Raw genomic sequence first — 20426 nt, forward strand, 5'->3', positions numbered from 1 at the left:
CTTTGAGTGTCTTGTTTCCCAAAGAACAATCGTCAAGTCAGAAACACACGTTAAGAAAGACATCATACATCAGTCGACAAAGAAGTGACTTAAGATGCAGTAGTCTGAAAGTGTAATGCCTTCAGTCAAATTATTTCCCCGCCGTAGGGGTGGCCACGGCCACCACCGTGCCACCACCTAGCGCCGCCCCTGGGTATAATGGAGGGATAGTGCCTTGCAACTTTTCTCACCTGAGGCTGTGTGTCTTGTTAGTAAAGTAAACATACCTTTTTTTTTTTTTCTATCATACACAACCATTAAAACAACTTCAACAGGGGGAGGGACGAATCAAGTACATGAAAAGTATGTTGGGGTCTGATTTAAAACGCTTTAACGGGAACACGGTGTCCTTAAACACACGCAGTTCTTTAATGTTTGTTGACAGCGCGGAGGTATCAGGTTGACTGACGCGCCGTCCGTTGTCACACTTTGTGGAAAGCTGGGCGCGACGAGCCGACCTGTTAAATGTGTGTCATGAGCCACTCCAGTCAAAGTCTCGTACAATTGTGTCATGAGTTTACGCCAGTCGGACATCAGACCGAAGCGTCGCCAGCTGTGCGAGTGCGCCGCCACAGTGCGGCTCCCTGTCCCACCAACCCCAGCGTCGTGATCCCAGTCGCCCCAGTCAGCCACGGTGGTCCAGCCACGGACACGTCAAGAGGCTTCCGAGGAGTTTCCCGACCGCATATAATGGGGACTCGCTGAGGGACACTGTCACCATCGTCGACGGCAGCGTTTCGCTGAAGCAACCGAAAGGTAACCGGTTTCCGTTTTGATGTTTTTGAAACCATATCACCGGCGCCTGGCGCTGCTTCTAATCATCCACATTTGGAACCTAATTGTGCCGTCAGCTAACGCTAGCTAGCGCAGTTGATGGCTAATATTTTCGATGTGAACACTATTTTGTCATAGGCGTGACGTTGAAAGCGTATCCACAGTGGGATAATTTCACATACGCTATTTTTTTGGGGGGCAAAACTGCCGACTTGCTCGGGCTAGCCGTGCCTTCTGTCCGTCACGGTGTTACCATTTTTCCTTTCGCTAACGGTAACCGTACAGAAATGAGTCGAGCTGGCCTGAGGGTAACGCGGCTGGCAACCGGCCGGCTAACATTAGCTGTACGATGTGTTCATTCATTTCATTCCAGTTCGTTCGACTACTGTCTGCTCCAGTCTTTTTTTTGTTAGAACCGTCAATGCACTCAGCCGTGGTTGCACAACAATAAATACAACATATATTTTGTTTTCTAACACATATTGCCGCAAAATCAGCTCGTGTACTAATCTTACACCATAGGATATGAGTTACGAAGCGTTAAAACGAAGCCCTGTGTCGTTATTTACACTGGACTTAAGCATAAATACAACAGTAAGGTGGAGTGGTGCTAGCTGGCGTTTCACCGATGTTTTTGTCGCCTTGTCAACACAACGGCGCCTGCCACTTCACCAAACACTACTGTGTAACCTGTGGTTGATAAACACTAGCAGGTATTCAGCTGTGTGGCTGTTCAGTGAGTTAAGCAAAAAAACAAAACAAAAATCTCCTCAGTCATTTAATGTGAATGTGTTGCATACAGGTCCTTATATCTGCTGTCAGTAAGTCAATTATCACATTCTACAATTAAACATTGGCCAACATTAGAAAATCCATAAACTGGCCTATAGCCTCAAAATGACCTCGTTTTTTGGCCACAATTTTAGCTTTCGTTATGCTGCTGGGGTACATTTGCCATCGTTAACTCCACTCACGTGTGTTTTATACAATATTTTTAAAGTTTTAAAGTGTTTAAACAGACACGGTACACTCATCTATGCCATTTCATCTGGTTTGGTTTTTCGGGGCGTGCTTTGTGGCTGCGCGGTGACCATCTCTGGAAAATACCATAAAAATGAATCACGACACCATTCCCCCCCGAACACAAACAATTTACCCAGTTGGCTCGCAAGCTAAAAAGACTTGGATGTAAAGTTTTTGTTCCCCACCTGAAATGTTATGGTTTGTCTTGGAGGCCGTTGCAGCGTTGCCGTGGGTTTTGTCACACAATACACAACGCGGGCTCACTGTCAGGCAGTTTGATGTAACCCTACACTGGTGTAACATGAGCCTTACGGCTACCCCACAGGATTGATTGTTTTGTCGCTCCATTCAAATAAATGGCCATTGCTTCATGCGTCATTCCAGACCCCACACGGTGATCATAGTCAAAGCAGAGACGCTAGGACCATAACACTGACACCTTAGTGCAAAGTTTTGTTACAGGCAGGAGCTTCTTGTTTACCACTTTGCGTTGTCTTAACATAACTATGTCATTCTGTAAGAGGGACAGAAAAAAAAGTGGAAATGCATGTTAAGAATGAGCCAGCAGTTTTGTACCCAGTGGGCCTGGTGTTTTTTTGTGAGGTGTTGTTATTAGAAAATCAGATGGGATTCTAACAATGAGCCTTGCTTGGAACGGCGTCATGCATTTGTGTTTGTCTTAGGGATCTGCTTGGGAACGTCCAAAGTTGGACCAGCGTCAACCTCTTGGTGACTAAACTGACTGAATTTGCTGTAGCACATAGCAACCTGTTTAGACTGTACAATCTGAATATTCATTTAGCTTCAGATGAACCCTTCAGGGTTTAATACCCTTTTTGCCATGTTTGACTAGTAATCTGTCCAGATAAAGAGTCATAAGAGATCAGTATGGCATTTAAACAATGACAATTATTAATTAAACTCCACAAACAGTCAATGTTCCCGGCCCCCACCTCCTCCCCCTTTGATTACAAAGTACAGGCTGCAGCGGCTGTGGTGGACACGTGACCAACCGTGTCAGAGCGTCACAGCGAGCGGTACGACTTCACTCGGCCTGTTATCGGGGGAAAAACATTGCCTGGCCGTTCACAGGCATTGGCCATCACTTATCTGTCACGCTCCACAACCTTACTGTCGCCGTCCCATTGGCTGTATCCTCTGTGTCCTGTCAGCTGACTGGATAAGTACATGTGCGCATTCTATAGGGAAAAAATATTCACAGAAGAGAAATGACAAAGTTTATGGCAGCGTTGCGCAATCGCTGCGGGTGTTTTCTGTGCGAGGGTCAACTCGGACTTGATTAGGGTTGGTTGTTTATGAGCTTAGAGTCAGGATGTGATGGAAGTCTGGGAGAAGAGGAACCCGGTCCCAGTGGAATATCCTGAGGTGTGCGCCAGGCAGTTGTGATGAAGAGACAGAGGTCCTGGGAGGACGGGGAGCTCTTGACCAGCAACACAGAAGACAACACAGACCAGAGCGAGCAGGATGAGTCCTCGTCTCTGAGGTCACCGTGGTCCCTGGTGAGTCAGGGCACAGAGGTCCATGGGTCAGTCAGGCCGGAGAGGTGATTACCCTCTTAGTCACCTTTGGAGCGCAGTTTGTTTTTATTTATTGTCGTAGGGTTGCCACCTCCTAGAGTTTCAAATCCGGGACATCTCGGGGGGGGATCTCTCTCAAGTCTGTCGACGACGGGGGGGCTCCCCGAAATATACGGGACAAAGTGAAGTGCGTCCCGTATCAGTTCATTACGGGACAGGTTTTTTAGTTGCCAAATACGGGACAAGTGCGTATTTTACGTGAGGGTTGGCAACCCTGTCTAGACCACAGCCGCAAATCAAATGAGGTTTCGTCATTTTCCCTAAAAAACGGGACAAATTGTGTCCCGGGAGGGATTTTATTTTCCCCGGGACAGGTGGTGAAAAAAGAGGTAAAAACGGGACAGGTGGCAACCCTAATTGTCGCCCAGCTTGGTCGGGTGTTTCCTGATCACGGTGATTGACGTGGAAATGTTTCTATTTTTTCTGTTGTTTTTTTTTCCCCCGCAAAGAAACATTTGTGTGAGTCTTTGACATTCGAGAATCTGAATTATTTTGGGCAAGAGATTTTTTCTCCCGTTGTCTTGCTCATCTCACGTGTCTTCCCAAAAATATCCAGCTCTTCCGTTCAGTTTTATTTGTAGTACTAAGTTGACATAATACATGTTTTACATATTATCTCTGAGTTGACATAAGAAGGCTGTGGCCTGCAGTAGATAAAATGTTCGTCAACGTGACTTTGTTGTATGGAGACAAGTAGTAGTATGTGTTTAAACAGCTTTTTTGAACTGTTAAGACTAATTACATTTTTGTTTTTTGCATTTTGGTATCATTTCCCTGTGTTTCAAAATTCTGTGAGCAGTTTTAGAATGTAGTGCAAGTTTCCTGCGGCTTGACCACCTTGAAGAGTTTCATAGTAGCAACATGTTACGCCTCGAAACCCCCACCCCTCCCCCCACCACCACCAAACACGGACCGAAACACGCGTGCAGAAAGAAAAGGGTTGAAAGGTTAGCGTGCCATCGGAGGACAGGAGTTCACTCACACCTCGTTAGGCCGGCAAGTGTTTACCTTCTTTACCAACTAGACCATGACCTGGACGCACCAAAAATGTGCTTGTTTAGCAAATTGTTGAGCTCACGCGGCAGTCTTGCAACAACGCTGGACAAACACACATTTTGTCAGACTTTCCGATTTCTGGTACAATATTCTGAAATTGTTGTTGTTCTAATGTGTAGCAATATAAATTCCACCTAAATCAGCCAAATCTGGATATTTTATCTGACATGAAATAAGTCATGAGTGTAAACAAGTCGCCCGGCCATTGCTCCGGGGAGGTCTCCGCCCAGCCTTCAGTCCCCTTCCGCTGATGATGACGATGATCATGTGGGACGGCGGCCGGTGGCAGGCTAACAGTAGCAGTCTGTATGCATGTCAGGAGATGGTAGGTGCCACAGAGAGGCAGCCGCAGAATGAACTGAAGGATGAAAGCAAAGGACAAGAGGCTGGAGAGAAGAGGACACTCGGCAAGAAGAGACAAACACTGAGTGTGCGAGTGGAATAACAATGAGCTTCTACTTCTACTGGAGGCTAACATAGTCCCCTCTCCCTCTGCGGGTAGTTCACCTCGACCAGTCATCGCGCCCCCTGGCTCTGCCAACATTTTGTTGTTTTCCTCTCTTTAGGCCGACACCATGAACTACGTGGGCCAGCTGGCAGGTCAGGTGCTGGTCACCGTCAAAGAACTGTACAAAGGCATCAACCAGGCCACGCTCTCGGGCTGCATCGACGTCGTGGTCGTCCGCCAGAGAGATGGCACCTACCAGTGCTCGCCATTCCACGTGCGCTTCGGGAAGCTGGGTGTGCTGCGCTCCAAAGAGAAAGTGGTGAGTTTCCCGTCAACAGCAAAAAAAAAAAAAAAAAATCTTCAATCAACAGCTCACGTGAATTATGGTTTAAAGTAAACACAACTCTGTTTAAAAAAAACCCCAATGTTTTTAAATGTGTCGTGATTCAAGAAGGAAGTTTCAGCATTTCCAAATAGGAAGTGTATGTCTAGTGCAGCATGAACACTGACTGAGTCAGAGTTGCCACATATTCTAGTCAGTGAGTGTTGACGTCTCCTATGGGGAAATTCCCTTTGTTGTGTGAAAGACTGACTGACTGAAGAGATGTTCTATGTCAAGTGTTTCAATCATGTTAACTTTCTGGTGTGAAGTCTTCTAATCAGAACGTTGAGAGTATCAAGTCATCCTTACATGTGGGCAAAAAGACACGTCATTGCCTCTTCAAAAACTGTGACTTTGAACACCTTCCCAGCAGTTGATCACTGTTTTGGAGCAATAGTTTTATTTTCATCTGTCACTTATTTTTTGAAAAAATAGCATTTTGTAGCGTTGCCCTTGTTGACTGGAAGGAGAAGCAAGTCAAACCTGTTTTTCTTTTCAGCCTGCTTTTTGACGCGGTAAAGCTTTTTGCACTAATAATCACATCAGCGTTGGAGGACTACTGTGAAAATGGCAACAATGGTAAAATTGTATACAAATCTGCTTAACCATCAACCCTTCTTTGGTAATGAGGGTCACTCAAGTTTTGAGCTTATATAAAGATGAAGAATATTCCTTTGTGTATTCAGCTAGTAATTAGTAATGGCTAAAATTAGATGATCCCCCTCCACCGCTCGGCTGGTAATGGGGAAGTTGTTCATGGTTTTTATTTTAAGAAGAGGAATCTTGTGTTCTCGCTGAAAAGAAGCCCTTCTGCCTCCTGGGAGAGGCGATGATGATTTGCTGGGCTTTGACACTATCTCAGGACCGAGCTGGAATGCTGATGGGTTTGAGGGGAGGACTGAATGATTGGTTTCTATGGCAACTGTTGTACAACTTGAACGCGTCGCAGCTCAAGGAGGCATAAAAGCAAAGGCCTCAAACAACAGGAGCTGTTGTGTAACTGTTGTGCGCGTGTCCCTCAGCTCCCTTGTCAGATTCTCCAGGACTGTTGCTAAATATAGATTCAGTAGGTAGGGGCCAAGTAAATGAGAAGGGAAATTGGATTTTGACAAGACATTATTGAGTGGGGTTGAAATAGTGGTGGTGCCAGCTGAATATTAATCAGATTTTGGCTGTGGACTTTGTGCGCACAAGACACTTGGCCAACTAAGAATGTTTTTCAAGTTTCTTTCCAGCCTGCTTGTTTCTAAAAACATTTCCCAATAATTACAGCTCTGCTACTCCTTAGCGATTTCTCTGAAATGTGAGCCTGTGAAGTTAGGCGGTCTTTTTCTGAAAAAGGGAAACAAGCTCACGTTTTGCAATAATTTGAGAATCTGTCAACCATCCTCTGCCTTAGTTAACTGCAGTGATCCACCGTGGTGCTGACAATTCAATACATCATGCCACCCAAGCCACCCATTACCCATTGCCAGGCTTCAAAGGGGACTAGTCTCATCTAACCTGGCCAATTATCTGTGAGGCATTGACACTCCCAGCCATCACTCACAGTACTTAAAAAGCCTGGGGAGTTGGGAGTAATGTCAGTGAAAGGCATCAGTAAAAACAGAAGATTCAGGCTCGGACTGAGACTTAATGTTGACGGTTTGGTTGTAGCTTGTCAGACTTGGCAGGTCAGCTCTCCTACCAGACATGACCTGCTTTCCTTTTGTGTGTCAAGTGTCTATATGGCCTGAGGACGCTCTCTGGGTTTTCCTGGCAGTCATAACTGCCCCCTTTCTGTTGGCAGCCTCTTCAGAATTCACACCCAGTGGATTCACACACTTGGTCGGCTGTGTAAAGCCTCAGGACAAAGACAGTGGCCACAGGCCCCCTTTGCTGCTGACACATCATGCATTATTTCAGAGTTGTATCAGAGCGAAACCTCATGTGTCATGCTTAGATTGATCAACTTTAAAAGTAGAGTGCATTTCGGCTCCCTCAATTGTCTATAAACTATCACCAGTTGCCGTTAACGCAGTTGTTGTATCATCTTTGGACTTCTTGCAGATCGACATTGAAGTGAATGGAGAGCCAGTCGACCTGCACATGAAGCTCGGTGACAATGGGGAGGCTTTTTTTGTACAAGAGGCTGAACAGCAAAATGTAAGCACACACAGACACAGACACACACACAGTCTATTAAAGACCAAAGTTGACAAAGATCTTGAGATTAACAACAGACCTGTTTGTTGCACTGTTTTCAAAGTAGAAATGAACATTCTTCAGATTAGAAAAAACCCATAATCTTTCAGAAAGATTTCCAGCACTAAACCCCCACTGGTGCCTGGGTTTGAATATTGATACTCTAAGAATAAACAACATGGTTGAAGGGAAGAAAGTGTGGAAAGTTCTGTTAAACCAACTCTACTGCTATGCAACTAATGCAAATATATCTCAATAAAACCATGTTGCTGGAATGGTAATAATTATTAACAATGATTCATTTTTTCAGTGCTCTCTCACTGGGGACAACATTACCAGCAAACCAAAACCATACAGACAGCATGGTCTCTATTAGTCACGTGTCACCTCCTCAGCATTGTTCTGCCTCATCCTTTTGACTCGACTCGCTCTGCTTATTTTTCAGCAGATTGTTCCTGCCCACCTAGCCACCTCCCCGATACCCACAGAAAGTCACCTGTTCTGGATATCGGAGGTTGAACAGAGGGCGGCAAAGGCTCTGGAGGACGACCCGGTGGATCCGGACGACCCGCCCGAGCCTCCCGCCCCTGCCACGGTGGCAACCAAGAAGAAGAAGAGACGGAGGAAGAAGCATAAAGGAGACCCTCGACGAGATGAGTTAACCCCACCTATGTCAGTCCCCACTGGTAATGCTAACGCTGCTAATGCACCTGCTGCTACTACTGCTGCTGCTATGTCCAACAATGGGCAGAATGAAGAGATATTTGACATGGAGCTGAGCTCTGACGACGAAGCTGCAGTACGTGTGTCCAGGTCAGTTTGCTGCCAGGATTCGCTACACGAGCGTTTTATTTTTTCAGAAAGAGCCCCGTCCGACATCATTTGATCTTTAATTCTATACATTTTTTTCTACTATGATTCAGGTCACCCTCAGTAACCACAGTGCGAGACGTGGATCCAAAATTGCCTGCTGTCAGACACAACCTTGATAGTTATCCTCTGTCTGATGGGGAGTGGCCAAAAGATGACAGGTGTGTACTGGCAAAGAGCGGCGCAGATGCTAGTAAATGAGCACTTACCTTGCTGATACATGTACTTATATATATATATTTTCTTTCTTCAGCCACAGTTTGTCTGAGGCCTTTTCCCCCAAAAGTGACTCAGAGCTGGTCGTCAGACCCTCGGAGAGTTTGCTCAGAGCCGAGTCCCACATGCAGTGGACCTGGGGGGAGTTTCCGGAAACAACCAGGGCAAGCTCACGCATCTGCTGACCTTCTAGAGCGCATCAAGCACATAGCGGGATAGCTTCTTTCTAAGCCTGTCCGTCTGCTTCCCAACATCCAGGTCCCCAAAAAAGAGAAAGCGGAGCTGATAAAAACGGTGACCATCACTCCATCAGAGAGCACCCACTTCCGCGTCATTCTCAGCTCTGAGGCCATGCAGAATGACAGTGATGCGGGAAAGCAAGAGGACTTGTCCTTACCTGCCATCGTCAAGCCGGAGCCACGCACCCCTGTCACCACTGGAACGCCTGTCAATCCACTCGAGTCAGTCAGCATTGCTATGAGTCCCATAACTCCAACAGAGCCCGTGGACGTCCTCGCATCCAGTGTGACGACCTCCACCCCTGCCACCAGCCAAGTGAGCGACTCGCCCTCAAAGAAGAAAGGTGTGTCATTCTCCTTTTCGTCATTGCAAAAAAGGAAATTATGAAAAAGAAAGTGTGTCTTATAACGGATAAATAACTGGGTCGTTGAATAAAGGTGTCCCAAAAAGGAGCCAGCACCAGGGACCGGAGGATATATACCTTGATGACCTGAATGTACTTGAACCTGATGTTGCTGCACGATATTTTCCCAAGAGGTTTGTTACGAAACTTCTAATTATTCTGCCGCTTGACCTGTTCTTGTTAAAAATAGAAGCGTGATCCAAAAAAAAAATCCTCCACTAAAACATGGGATAAACGTCGTACTGAGGTTTAGTCTTCTTCCCAGTGAATCCGAGGCAGCCGCTAAGCACTGGATGGACTCTGGGATGCGCTCTGGCTCGCAGTCTCCCCAGTCAGTTGGCAGTGCGGCAGCTGACAGCGGCACAGAGTGCCTCTCTGACTCAGCCAGTGACCTCCCTGATGTCACGCTGTCTCTGTGTGGAGGCCTCACAGAGAATTCTGAAATATCCAAAGGTACTCCAACGCCACACTCTTAGATGATTTACCCCAATTGCAGATATGTACTCCACTTGTCATTACACGCTAATGTGTTTTCTAACTTGGAATTTCCCTTTTGACTTGCTACTTTCTCCCTGCTGCTTCTAGAGAGGTTCATGGAGCATATCATCAACTACCATGAGTTTGCTGAAAACCCGGCAATTATAGATAACCCCAATCTGGTAGTCAAGATAGGAAACCGGTGGGTCTGCATTCATATTTCAACATGACTAATTGCAATATATATTGTAAAGACAATACTAATATTGTGTCTGATTTCAGATATTATAACTGGACCCTCGCTGCACCGTTGATTCTTAGTCTTCAGGCCTTTCAGAAGAATTTACCAAAGGTAACCGAGGTTTTTCTATGTTATGTCAGTTATTCTTGACTTAAGAATGGCGGACATCTCATTGTTGATTCTCTTTAGGCTACAGAGGAAGCCTGGGTGAAGGAGAAAATGCCAAAGAAGTCAGGCCGCTGGTGGTTCTGGCGAAAAAGGGCAGATAGCACGATCAAGCAGGTGAGTACAGCCACAGGTCTTATAAAATCAAACAATCAAACACCACTGAAATATTATGTCGGCCGTTTTTGTATATAATCTGCATGTTTTTTATATTTTCTCTACATATTTTCTCAGTCGGAGACCAAGCATGAGACTAAGGAAGAGTCTCATCTGGAGGAGGAAGGGCCCTCCATCATTCAGGAGAAACTTCCCCTACCGTTAGTAGTGCATTTGATACCTAACACACAAGTCAGTGTCAGAGTTCTGCCTCATAAATCTGTGGCGTTATGGTGACTCATGAAAACTCCAGGATATTTTAAAAGAAACGAGTTGACAAACAAGTGTTCTTGTCTGACAAAAATACCAACATTTTAAATGTTCATAAAACAATTAATGCTTTAAGTATATATCTTTTTGGGGGGTGGAGCTCTGATGTGACTCTATGAACCAGCCAAGAAAAAGAAATTGTTAGGTTTAACCCCAACAATTATACAAAAAGAAACACACAGGAGTCAAGTATGGCTTGACTCCTGGTGTTTCTTTTTGTATAATTGTTGGGGTTAAACCTAACAGTAATGATGGTTTCTTCCTCGTAGGCCAAAAGCAGGGGACTCATCTAGTGATGAAGAGGCCAAGGAGGTGAGTGCAGCATCGTGTCAGGAGAGGCTGCCACCAGGAGATGGTCAACAGCACCCTAGCCCACACGCCTACAGGAAGTCACTGCGCCTCTCGTCTGATCAGATAGTAAGTGCATTCATGCGCGTCATTGACAAAACACTTGGCTTAAAAGAGCAGCACCCTCCCACTCAAAGACATTTGGTTTCACTAAGATGTGTTTTAACTATGACCACATAGTCATCAAGCAGTGTGGATGACTCGTCATTCTTCTCCACACTCAAGGCTGTTATATTTGGTTGTTAAGTATAAAGCGCCCTCTGCTGGCTAGGGCCTGTCTCTTTTGTCGTAGTGCAGTCTAATGCCTGCAGGGGGCTCTGAAGACCTGCACATGTTGATTACAGTAGACTGAGAAGGAGTCATAGCTGATGCTGGCGGAACTCATGGGCTGTCAGTGAGAGTTCAGATGGCTTCACTGCTCTCCTCCTTGTCTTACCAGGCCAGCCTCAAACTCAAGGAGGGGCCCAATGATGTGACGTTCAGCATCACCACCCAGTACCAGGGCACGTGCCGCTGTGAGGGCACCATCTACCTGTGGAACTGGGACGACAAAGTCATCATCTCTGATATTGATGGAACCATCACCAAGTACGTTAGTCACAGCTTCATATTCCTCTCCTCAGGCTGATGATGGATTTTTTAGAAAGTTACATTATTACAGTTACTATTTGCACAGATGCGACGATTTGCATCAGCTTGGCATTGTAGGAAATTATCACCAGGTCCTATGCCTCCACTGGCTTTAGTAACCACTCAATAGAATTTCTCCTGCATGCATCTTTTATACCAAGTATGAATTTCGCATTTGGGTATCAATTAAACAGCAATTAGATGTATATATTCAAAATTTGTGTATTTTTCTGAAAATTCAATTTAGTAAAAAAAAAAAAAAAAAGAAGTATATTTTGTTTGTCTGGAATTTCTGAATCAGAATATAATAACAAAATTAGTGTTCATTTTGTTCTTACAATATTGATATTAATAGCCAGTAGGGTTTCCCTAATATCACAGCTACTGCGATAGCAGCAGATGGTGGCCAGTTGGCGAACGATCGGTGACTTCAGACACCATTGCATAAGTTGCTTGTAAATTAAAGAGGATGATTAATTGGTGGTACAGAACATTTCCGTCCCTTTAAAAAAACTGGACAGTTTTCCCAGCTGACTCATTGCTCCTAAATGGCAGCCCATTATCCAGTTTTCTCTACTTGTTAGGATTTCTAATTAGCCTAAAGGCAGCTCCACCTCTGACACAAGCCCACTGTCTCCTGCCTCCCTGACACCCACCTTCAGGCTCATGGATGGTCAACATCAAACGGGTCGGACTGACTGGGCCTAATTATCCCTGTGACTCTTCAGACCAACCTGTGACATGTGGCTTCACTTAAGTAGCAGGGTGACTAGCGTAAGGGACTATAATGAGCCCATTTACATTTCAGTCTGTATACACAGTTATCAGTGGAGGTTTGACTGGGGGCCAGAGAAGTTCCTCATTATCTGAGAATAGCCCATCATGTTCCCTTTTAATGATGAGAAGCAGTAATGGTGTTGAAAATGAACTTCTTTGAAGAGGCTGGACCACCGGCGTGCTTTCTGTCTTCATTCATGCACAATGTCACCTTTGACTTTTACTCTACATCTGCTGCGCCTTTGAAGACGGACTGTCAGTGATGTCCGCCGCACACGAGGACATTTCTGGCTTTCTGTCGCTGATATCTTGTTTGGTTGTTTCATTGCCACAGGTCCGATGTGTTTGGACAGATCCTGCCCCAGCTAGGGAAGGACTGGACCCACCAGGGCATTGCCAAGCTCTATCACTCAGTAGCTGAGTAAGTGCGCTGATATTAATCAGTCTAGGAGGCGTGAATCGATGGTCGGTGGTTAGTGCTGTCTGGGTTTGATTCCCAGTTGTCCCTCCGGAGGTGATATTTTCTCCCAGTGTTTGTGTGTGTGGGGGATTGGAGGGGAGGTGGTGGTGGTGGGGGGGTTCATGTGCATGACTCAGAAAGTTGAGCTCTAATCAAGAAAGAATTATTGCCAACAAACAAAAAAACACAGTGTCATGCGCGCTGTTTCTGATGTCACGCTGAAAGTGGAAAGAATAGCTTCAAATAAATAGTCAAAAATAATCCTATTCAGTTGTTTTTGAGTTGAATAATTTCATTATAAAGAAATAGATTGGTGAAGGTTGTTATGCAGAGATGAAATTGGCAATGTGTTCTTACACTAATGTTCTCTAACATGGTGTGTGAGCCAAGAAAAGTCCGGCACCCTCAGACAGACTGTCTTGGCTTCTACATCAGTTTAAGCAGGAAGATAAAACCAAGCGTATCAGTGGAATTGTTTGGAAGTTTGGACTTGAGCCTGATTTATGCCTCTGTGTTGCTGTTAACCCCGGGTAACACCGCCGTTTTGACGCACGTCCTCTGAGAGGCAATTGAACCACACGTTGGGGCGACTCCAAGGCTGCCATTGATCCGCTCACTTCTGCATGCTAAACCTTTTTAAAGTCCTCATGATGTTGCTCATGTGTTGAAACTAAAGTTTATTGAGTACACAATGTAGTCGAAAGGTAGGGAAAACTTTGCTTTGCATGCACATGTGCAAACACACACAAGCACGCACACACACACACACACACACACACACACACACACGTGCTTTGACACGTTCCCTCAGTGCAGTACTTTGAACTATGCCATGGATGCGATGCAGAGGCAAACACCTTGAGACCAGTCTGGTAAAGCTGGACCACTGAAGTCTCTACGCTTGAAAACTAAGATCTAAAAAAAAAGCAAACGACTAAAACCCGGAACTTGTTTTGCACCTTTTGCAGGAACGGCTACAAGTTCTTGTATTGCTCGGCCCGGGCCATAGGCATGGCAGACATGACCCGAGGCTACCTGCAGTGGGTCAACGACGGCGGCACCATTCTACCCCAGGGCCCCCTCATGCTGTCCCCCAGCAGCCTCTTCTCTGCTTTCCACAGGTACAGAGTTCACCTCATTGCCTATAGCCAAGTTCCTGGAGCCAGAACATACGTGAACCCCTTATTGTCCTTACTTGAAGCTGTCACACTAAATCCTCCTTCAGACGGTAATCCTGTAGTCTGTGAATGTCATTTCAGATTAAGTGTCTCCAGATGTACGCAGCTCAGGGTCCTCGTCAGAGCCTCATCCGTTATTATCAGCCTTTTCATATTTTGAGGTTGCCACGGTTCAAGAAAACTCCAGCTAGTGAATTTCTAACTGAAAAGATATCAAGTGTGTCGGTAGCCTTGCCAGCAGCTTATTACAATATATTCATGCGTTGCAATTTATTGCTGTCTCCACACTCATTTATTCATTGTAGCTTTCCTCGTTTACTCTCTGTCTCTTTTTTTTCTGACTAGTTCCTGCACATACAAGCGAGCGCGTCACGGCTTTGCCTTCACAGTGTGATTGACGTTGGCAGAGCCGCAGCGATAATGACTCGTCTCTCCTGTGCAGCATTGGGCTGCGTATAGAAGGAGATTGGATTTGAGTTTTTTTACTTTAGCGATCAAGGTATATTGAAAAGTTTTTGAAGACCGTAGCAAACCATTGGTGCTCTTGCAGCTCTTTGTGAACAAATGTCGCTCGGCCTGGATCGGTTCTGCCCACAACTCAGACAAACTGCGAAATGCCAGCCAAATTTGATAAACCCTGTTGGTCCATTGTCAAATTGGTGCACGTAGCGTGGCCTCAGCCCGGTGTCTCCTCGGTAACAGCCATGCTCTTTCAAAGGTCACCGCAACTAAACAAACTTCCTCCTTTGCTTCTGTCTTAGCTCAGATGCTGCTCTGCTGTGTTTTTTTCATTATCATACATCATGCCAGCGGGATTTTTCGGTGACCTTTAGCTTATATGCCATGTTGACGTGCCGCCAGAATTGTCTCTCTGCCTCACTTGCTCAGTCCTGTTTTTTGTTTTTTTTTTGCACACAACAGAAATACCCTCACAAAACAACTTTAGGTCCAATGAGCTGCATCATTAAAACCTAATTGAAAATGTAATCGGCTGCAAGGAGTTAAAATGGGTTTAAACACCAATCGTGTATTCGACCGCGTTCACTTCAATTGAGACGCGACGCGCAGTGAGCACATGCATATGTTTGTCTGATCAGATTGGCTGTTTGTTTCAGGGAGGTCATCGAGAAGAAACCAGAGATCTTCAAGATTGAATGCCTTACTGATATCAAGAACCTGTTCCAGCATAACAAGCAGCCATTCTACGCTGCCTTTGGGAATCGAACTAATGTGAGTTAATGGATGTTGGAAGATGTCAGGCATTACGCGTATTCCAGCAGTCGATGCTGTCACGGGCGGCCACAGGATCCTTGTGACGCCGTCGCTAATCGCCTACCGGACGCAAACGCATGAAATCAGTGCGAGGGCTGAACCGAAGCTGAGGTCGCTGGCGTAATATGGCACCATGTGACATCATCCCTGGAAGGGAGCTCTAGCTGGGCACAGTGTCCCATCTTCAGCTGCGCAAACACCAGCCCCGGGAAGAAGCAGCGCGGGGGTCAGCCACAGTAACATCTGTCTGTGTCTGAAGCTCGCCAAAGAAAAGAAAACAAGGGAAAAATAACACACACAGTCATGCTGCTCGGGGGCAAAACCAAAAAAAAATTGGCCCACAATTATTTCCATTACGTGCATTAGGTGAAAAGCAAACCGGAAATGTGCGGTTCATGTTACTATCGTGTTCCACCAGTGTGCAATTTATGTGGGAGCAGCTTTCAGAAAATAAAGTGTTCTCATAAAGTCCTCATGAAGATTTTATAGACACAGTCATTAAATTGTGAACCGCACAGCTTCCAGCTTCATCGCTGCGAGGTCCTGATACTGCTTGTTTTGCTCTCCCTTGCGTGCGCTCTGTGTATGTCGCCGTCCAAGTTTTCATGATGATCATTATGTCGCTGCACAGGATGCATTTGCCTATAAAGAGGTGGGGGTGCCACTGTGCAGGATCTTCACTGTCAACCCCAAGGGGGAGCTGATCCAGGAGCAGACCAAGGGGAACAAGTCTTCGTAAGTCCAGTAACCAATGACGGACACAGGGGGGGAAATAGATTTGTTGGTAAACAGATTTACCTCGTGTCTTGATGTGTGCGGATGCGTTTTTAAAAGCTCATTTTGTTGGTTTTTTTTGCTTCTCCTCGATTCTGTCCTGCAGACAAGAGTTGTGAAATCAGTCAGATTTAAACTGCATGGTCTCAAGCGGCACAGAATTTAAACACAAACGTGCGATCGGGAACATAAAGGACACAAATTTCAGTGCCGTCACTTCAGAAAAAGGCCTCCTGCATATGGATTGGATAGCCGCCAGTGCGCCTATAGTGTTAGCGTGCAGACGTTTGCCGCAGTTGTACGTCATTGAAAATGCAGATCGCCACCGACAGACGCTCGTTAATAAAGCGGCGCTCGACTCCTCCGCCTTCCATGCAAATTCTTTCCTTCCCCTTGCACTTTTCTCCAGCTCTACAGAGTGAGTGATGATCACGCTCATGCTGTTTGACATGACCTGGACTTTATTTAACTTCTCCCTCAACGTTACAATCAGTCGGCTGCACTCGGTCGGTGCCGCAGTGAAACCCGTCCCCGCTGGGCCGGTCCAAACTCGGAGTGGGTATTTCACTCCAGTGTTTTGCTCTGCTCTAAAAATGCTGAGGAAAGCTCCACTTCAATTAGAATTTTTGGTCTCGTGTGCAGCCGTCCGTCCGATGGGGCTGCCGTCATCCACGACGTCCTTTTCCGGTTCTGTAAGCGAGTCAGTCACATTGGTGGGTTGTTTTAAGCTCCATTCTCTGTGTGCAGAGAGACAGAGAGCTCTAATGCTGATTTCTTTGCATTGAGAATTTCTTGTCTGGACAGAAAATAGAATAGAGAATATCTAGCCTGCTACTTTTACTTCTTGTGGCCGCTGTAATTGGAACCGTCAAGTTATTGCAAAAAACAAAACAAAAAACAATCTTGCTTCTCTTTGCCTGCCAACGCGCTCCTGAGTCGGCGGCGGCGGCAACCCCTTCATTATTTCTATTCTTTTTCTGTCTCCTTGACCCTTTGCACTGTTGCGTCTCTCCGCAGATACGGCAGGCTGAGCGAGCTGGTGGAGCACGTGTTCCCGCTGCTGAGCAAAGAGCAGAACGAGGCCTTTGCCATGCCGGAGTACAGCTCCTTCTGCTACTGGAGGCAGCCGCTGCCGTCCATCAACCCCGACGAGCTGCTCTGATCGCTGCCACACGGAGATCACCTTCGTTTAGTCGCAGCAAATGCAATCGACATTGTGCACTTGAATGCAAAACTCCACCCAACTTCCCCCCCCCACCCCCCAAGCACTTGAGCCCTGTTAGTGTGTTGTAACCACACTCGCACACAGACACACGCACACGCGAGCTTGTTAAACTGTAATGAGCCCTGAAAGATGAGCGGTTTCTTTGTTTCTTGCTTTGGAGCAAAGAATCTGAGAGACAAGAGATGAACAGCAAGCTCAGTCATCTTCTCTTGTGATGCGATGGAGAAATATCTGAGGCCCGAGTCTGTAACTTCCCAATGGGTGACAGGATCTGCACTCCACCTGCCGGCAGAGGAGCTGCTGCTGCTGCTGCTGCTGCTGCTGCTGCTGCTGCTTTAGCCCACTCGCAGGTACCCAACCCTTATTTTTAGGCTTTTACTCTTTTTCTCAAGAACAGTAAAAATAATGAGGGTGGCTGACAAATAACCGCTGCTCCTCCAGCTCCGGCGCTATACAGGGTAGCTGTCTTGCTGTAAAGTTGCTGCCGGTGATGCAGAGAAGGCTCGGCGTTGGCAGGCGTGTCTGTTCCTGGCTCACTCCGACGACTGTAGTCATTAGCTCTCCGTTGGGCTGAACAGATCACTTTCCCTCCCCCTCCCACTCCCCAACCCACCCCAGCGGAGAGCTGGTGACGTTCGTCCTCCGTGAGTCATGCTCGGCTTTTGATGGCGACCAAGGTCGTACTTGTACAAACGGGCGTGTGAAGTCGCTTCAGAGTGGAAAAGCAAGCGATCTCCTCGTGGTGCGTTCAGGGGCTGTTATTGGACGTTGATTCTGTGACTCGAATCCAGACGACTCCAGAGTTTTGTTTGTGCAGACACTGTTTATGACGATGGATGTGTTTTATGTCAAAGAAAAAGAAAGAAGACTATTTATCACAACTGCTATATGAAGCTACTTCAATTTGCTAATTTGTGCGATTGATCCAAGGTTAATGTTGAAAACATGATCATCCTTGCGCTATCTGTTTTCTTTTAGTTTTTTTTTGAAGTTGCATTTTATTGCACAGTTGTTGCCACCTCCTGCCTCCTCCCCTGCAGACATTCTCAACTAGTACCACACATGCACATTCCCTGTCTAACCTCAGAGTACGCAGCTTTTAGTGTGTGTGTGTGTGTGTGTGTGTGTGTGTGTGTGTGTGTGTGTGTGTGTGTGTGTGTGTGTGTGTGTGTGTGTGTGTGTGTGTGTGTGTGTGTGTGTGTGTGTGTTTCGAGCCGCAACAGTGAAGACGAGCGGATGTGGAGGAAACCTAATATGAAGGATTTGAAAAATTTGAAGGGTTGAAAGTGTGTGTTTGTGCATGTGCACGCCCATGTGTGATGGCAGAGTGCTGCTGCTGCGGGTGACGGGATCACTCACCCTTTCACTTCGTGTTCCCTCGGTGGCTTTATTGAAACTTGTCTGACGCACTTGACCAAGATGAAAGAAGGCAACTGGGGGTTGGGGGGCGGGGGCAGCCGCAGCCGCAGCCACTTCACCCCCAGCAGGGGGAAAATAACCAAGTGTGAATTTCTCTACTTTGACCTCTCTTTGAGACTGACTCTGCTCCTCAAACATGTCAGTGAAGGTAAATATTGAAGCGGGATTGTGTGTTTGTTGGTGGCCCCCCGTGTCTGTGTGGGTGCGTGTCAGTGTGTGTGATTGAAAGTGGGCTGCGACGCTGCTTCAGAGTCTCTGATGACCAGAGGTTGAGCCACGAGGTCGGATTGGAGGAAAAAAAAACCAACAACCAGGAAATACTTGACTGTACAGGAAGTTTTTTGAGTGGCTTCGTTGGCATTATATGCGCATACATTATTATTTTTTTGCGTCTGGCTTGCGGGCAGACGCGTCACTCGACTGACGTGGATCCAGAACTGTAATGAACTTGCGAGATGAAAGTGCTTAAACAAAGCTAAAACTATTAAAAACAAGTCAGAGCGAGCATCACAGAGAGTGTGAAGGAGAGAGCGAGAGGGAGAGACAAAAAAGCACAATCTGCTTTGCTCGACTTGAGTCGCTGTTTCTGCTTTCACGCTGTAGGTTTGGATGTTTTCTTTGTGTGATGATTATGTTGCCTGCTCCCCTTTTGATTAGTTTGCTTGTAGCCTGGAACGTTGAAGTCTGATAGATATATCTTATGATTAACAAATGAAATTCCATTCTTTCTATGAAAGTGATGCATCTTGTGTGTAAAAATCACACTTCATCCTGCGCAATCCTGGGATAAATGGTGTATGATATTGTTTGTGTTCACTCGATTGATGTTGATGATTCCGTGTACGTGCCCATCATAATATTTCCTGTCTCTGATGCCTTCTCTTTTGTTGGATGATTGTTTTTCTCTTGAAGTGTATCACCTTTTGTGAGACTGTGTTTGGACTTGATGCCTGCTCTTTGATGGTGTCTGTGTACGGTGTGTTTTTCATTTGTAAAAAGAAATGTGGTTTAAGTGTGTTTAAAAGAGAACAAAATATGTTATTAAGAAGAAATAAAGCAGGTGTATTGAAAATAACAGTGTGGTTTGTTGTCATATTTGTATTGAATAAAGTTTCTAATGGAAAACGTGAAGTGTGCTGCTCTTTTTTCCCCTTGACAATTAGCCTGAACTACGAAGACATACTGACGCTGAGCTAATGCTGCTGGTTTTTACTTTGCCACTGATTTAAGACATTGAGAATAATTTGGCCAATTATTGCATCTCTTTCTGGGCAAACATTTAGTTAGATCCAGTATCTACACAGTGTAAATAGTACTAGTATTCATTTAGAAATGTTTATATACGGCCTTGTCTTCTTGGGCGTTGCTGTATAATGACTCAAAGCCATGTTTTTTTTACCCGTACCTGGTGCTTCTCAGGAAAAGTCAGCTCAATACAAAACAGTCACTGATCATTCTTTGCATCTTTGACAAACATCTCATGCTCCCAACTCTTCATATTTCCACAGCTTTGCAGCTTTGTGTCAACATTTCTTTTATCTCCCATCATCACCAGTAAGCCACCCAAATCCCTCCTAGACTCCATTGTTTAACTTGGTCCAACTTTCAAAAGGTCCGTTTGGACGATCTGTTCTCCACCAACCTCGCACAATTTGAGACTTCTGACTTTTCAGGAGGGTTTTCCTGGATGATTTACGAACTCATGCTTTCAACGGACGTTGGGGAGGAAATCCTCTTTTTTTGTTTTCCATTACAAAATTAAGTTATGCAAATTGCATCCACATCGATGATTGTTGACAGC

The 20426-nt window shown here is 45.8% G+C and overlaps 1 protein-coding gene across 3 annotated transcripts; it reads left to right on the forward strand.

Annotated features, from left to right (window-relative positions):
• Positions 1-515: 515 nt before the first annotated feature.
• lpin2 (lipin 2) lies at positions 516-19700 on the forward strand. 3 transcript variants are annotated; one of them, XM_076021818.1, is made up of 20 exons: positions 516-795; positions 5057-5257; positions 7370-7465; positions 7950-8317; positions 8428-8535; positions 8628-8754; positions 8849-9173; positions 9268-9367; positions 9499-9686; positions 9819-9912; positions 9993-10062; positions 10141-10233; positions 10351-10433; positions 10812-10959; positions 11330-11478; positions 12632-12718; positions 13726-13878; positions 15051-15165; positions 15839-15942; positions 16999-19700. In XM_076021818.1, exons 2-20 carry the CDS (start codon positions 5066-5068, stop codon positions 17141-17143), a joined length of 2745 nt encoding a protein of 914 aa, XP_075877933.1. In that variant the 5' UTR covers positions 516-795; positions 5057-5065; the 3' UTR covers positions 17144-19700. The 3 variants fall into 3 exon arrangements, with proteins under 3 accessions (XP_075877933.1, XP_075877931.1, XP_075877932.1); XM_076021816.1 differs by lacking the exon at positions 516-795 and adding an exon at positions 2994-3356; XM_076021817.1 differs by lacking the exon at positions 516-795 and adding an exon at positions 2994-3356 and having other exon boundaries at positions 7953-8317.
• Positions 19701-20426: the final 726 nt, after the last annotated feature.

The sequence above is a fragment of the Nelusetta ayraudi genome, unplaced genomic scaffold (assembly GCF_046127955.1).
Source record: "Nelusetta ayraudi isolate G7.1 ecotype Tasmania unplaced genomic scaffold, CSIRO-AGI_Nayr_v1 ptg000011l, whole genome shotgun sequence".
NCBI lineage: Eukaryota > Metazoa > Chordata > Actinopteri > Tetraodontiformes > Monacanthidae > Nelusetta > Nelusetta ayraudi.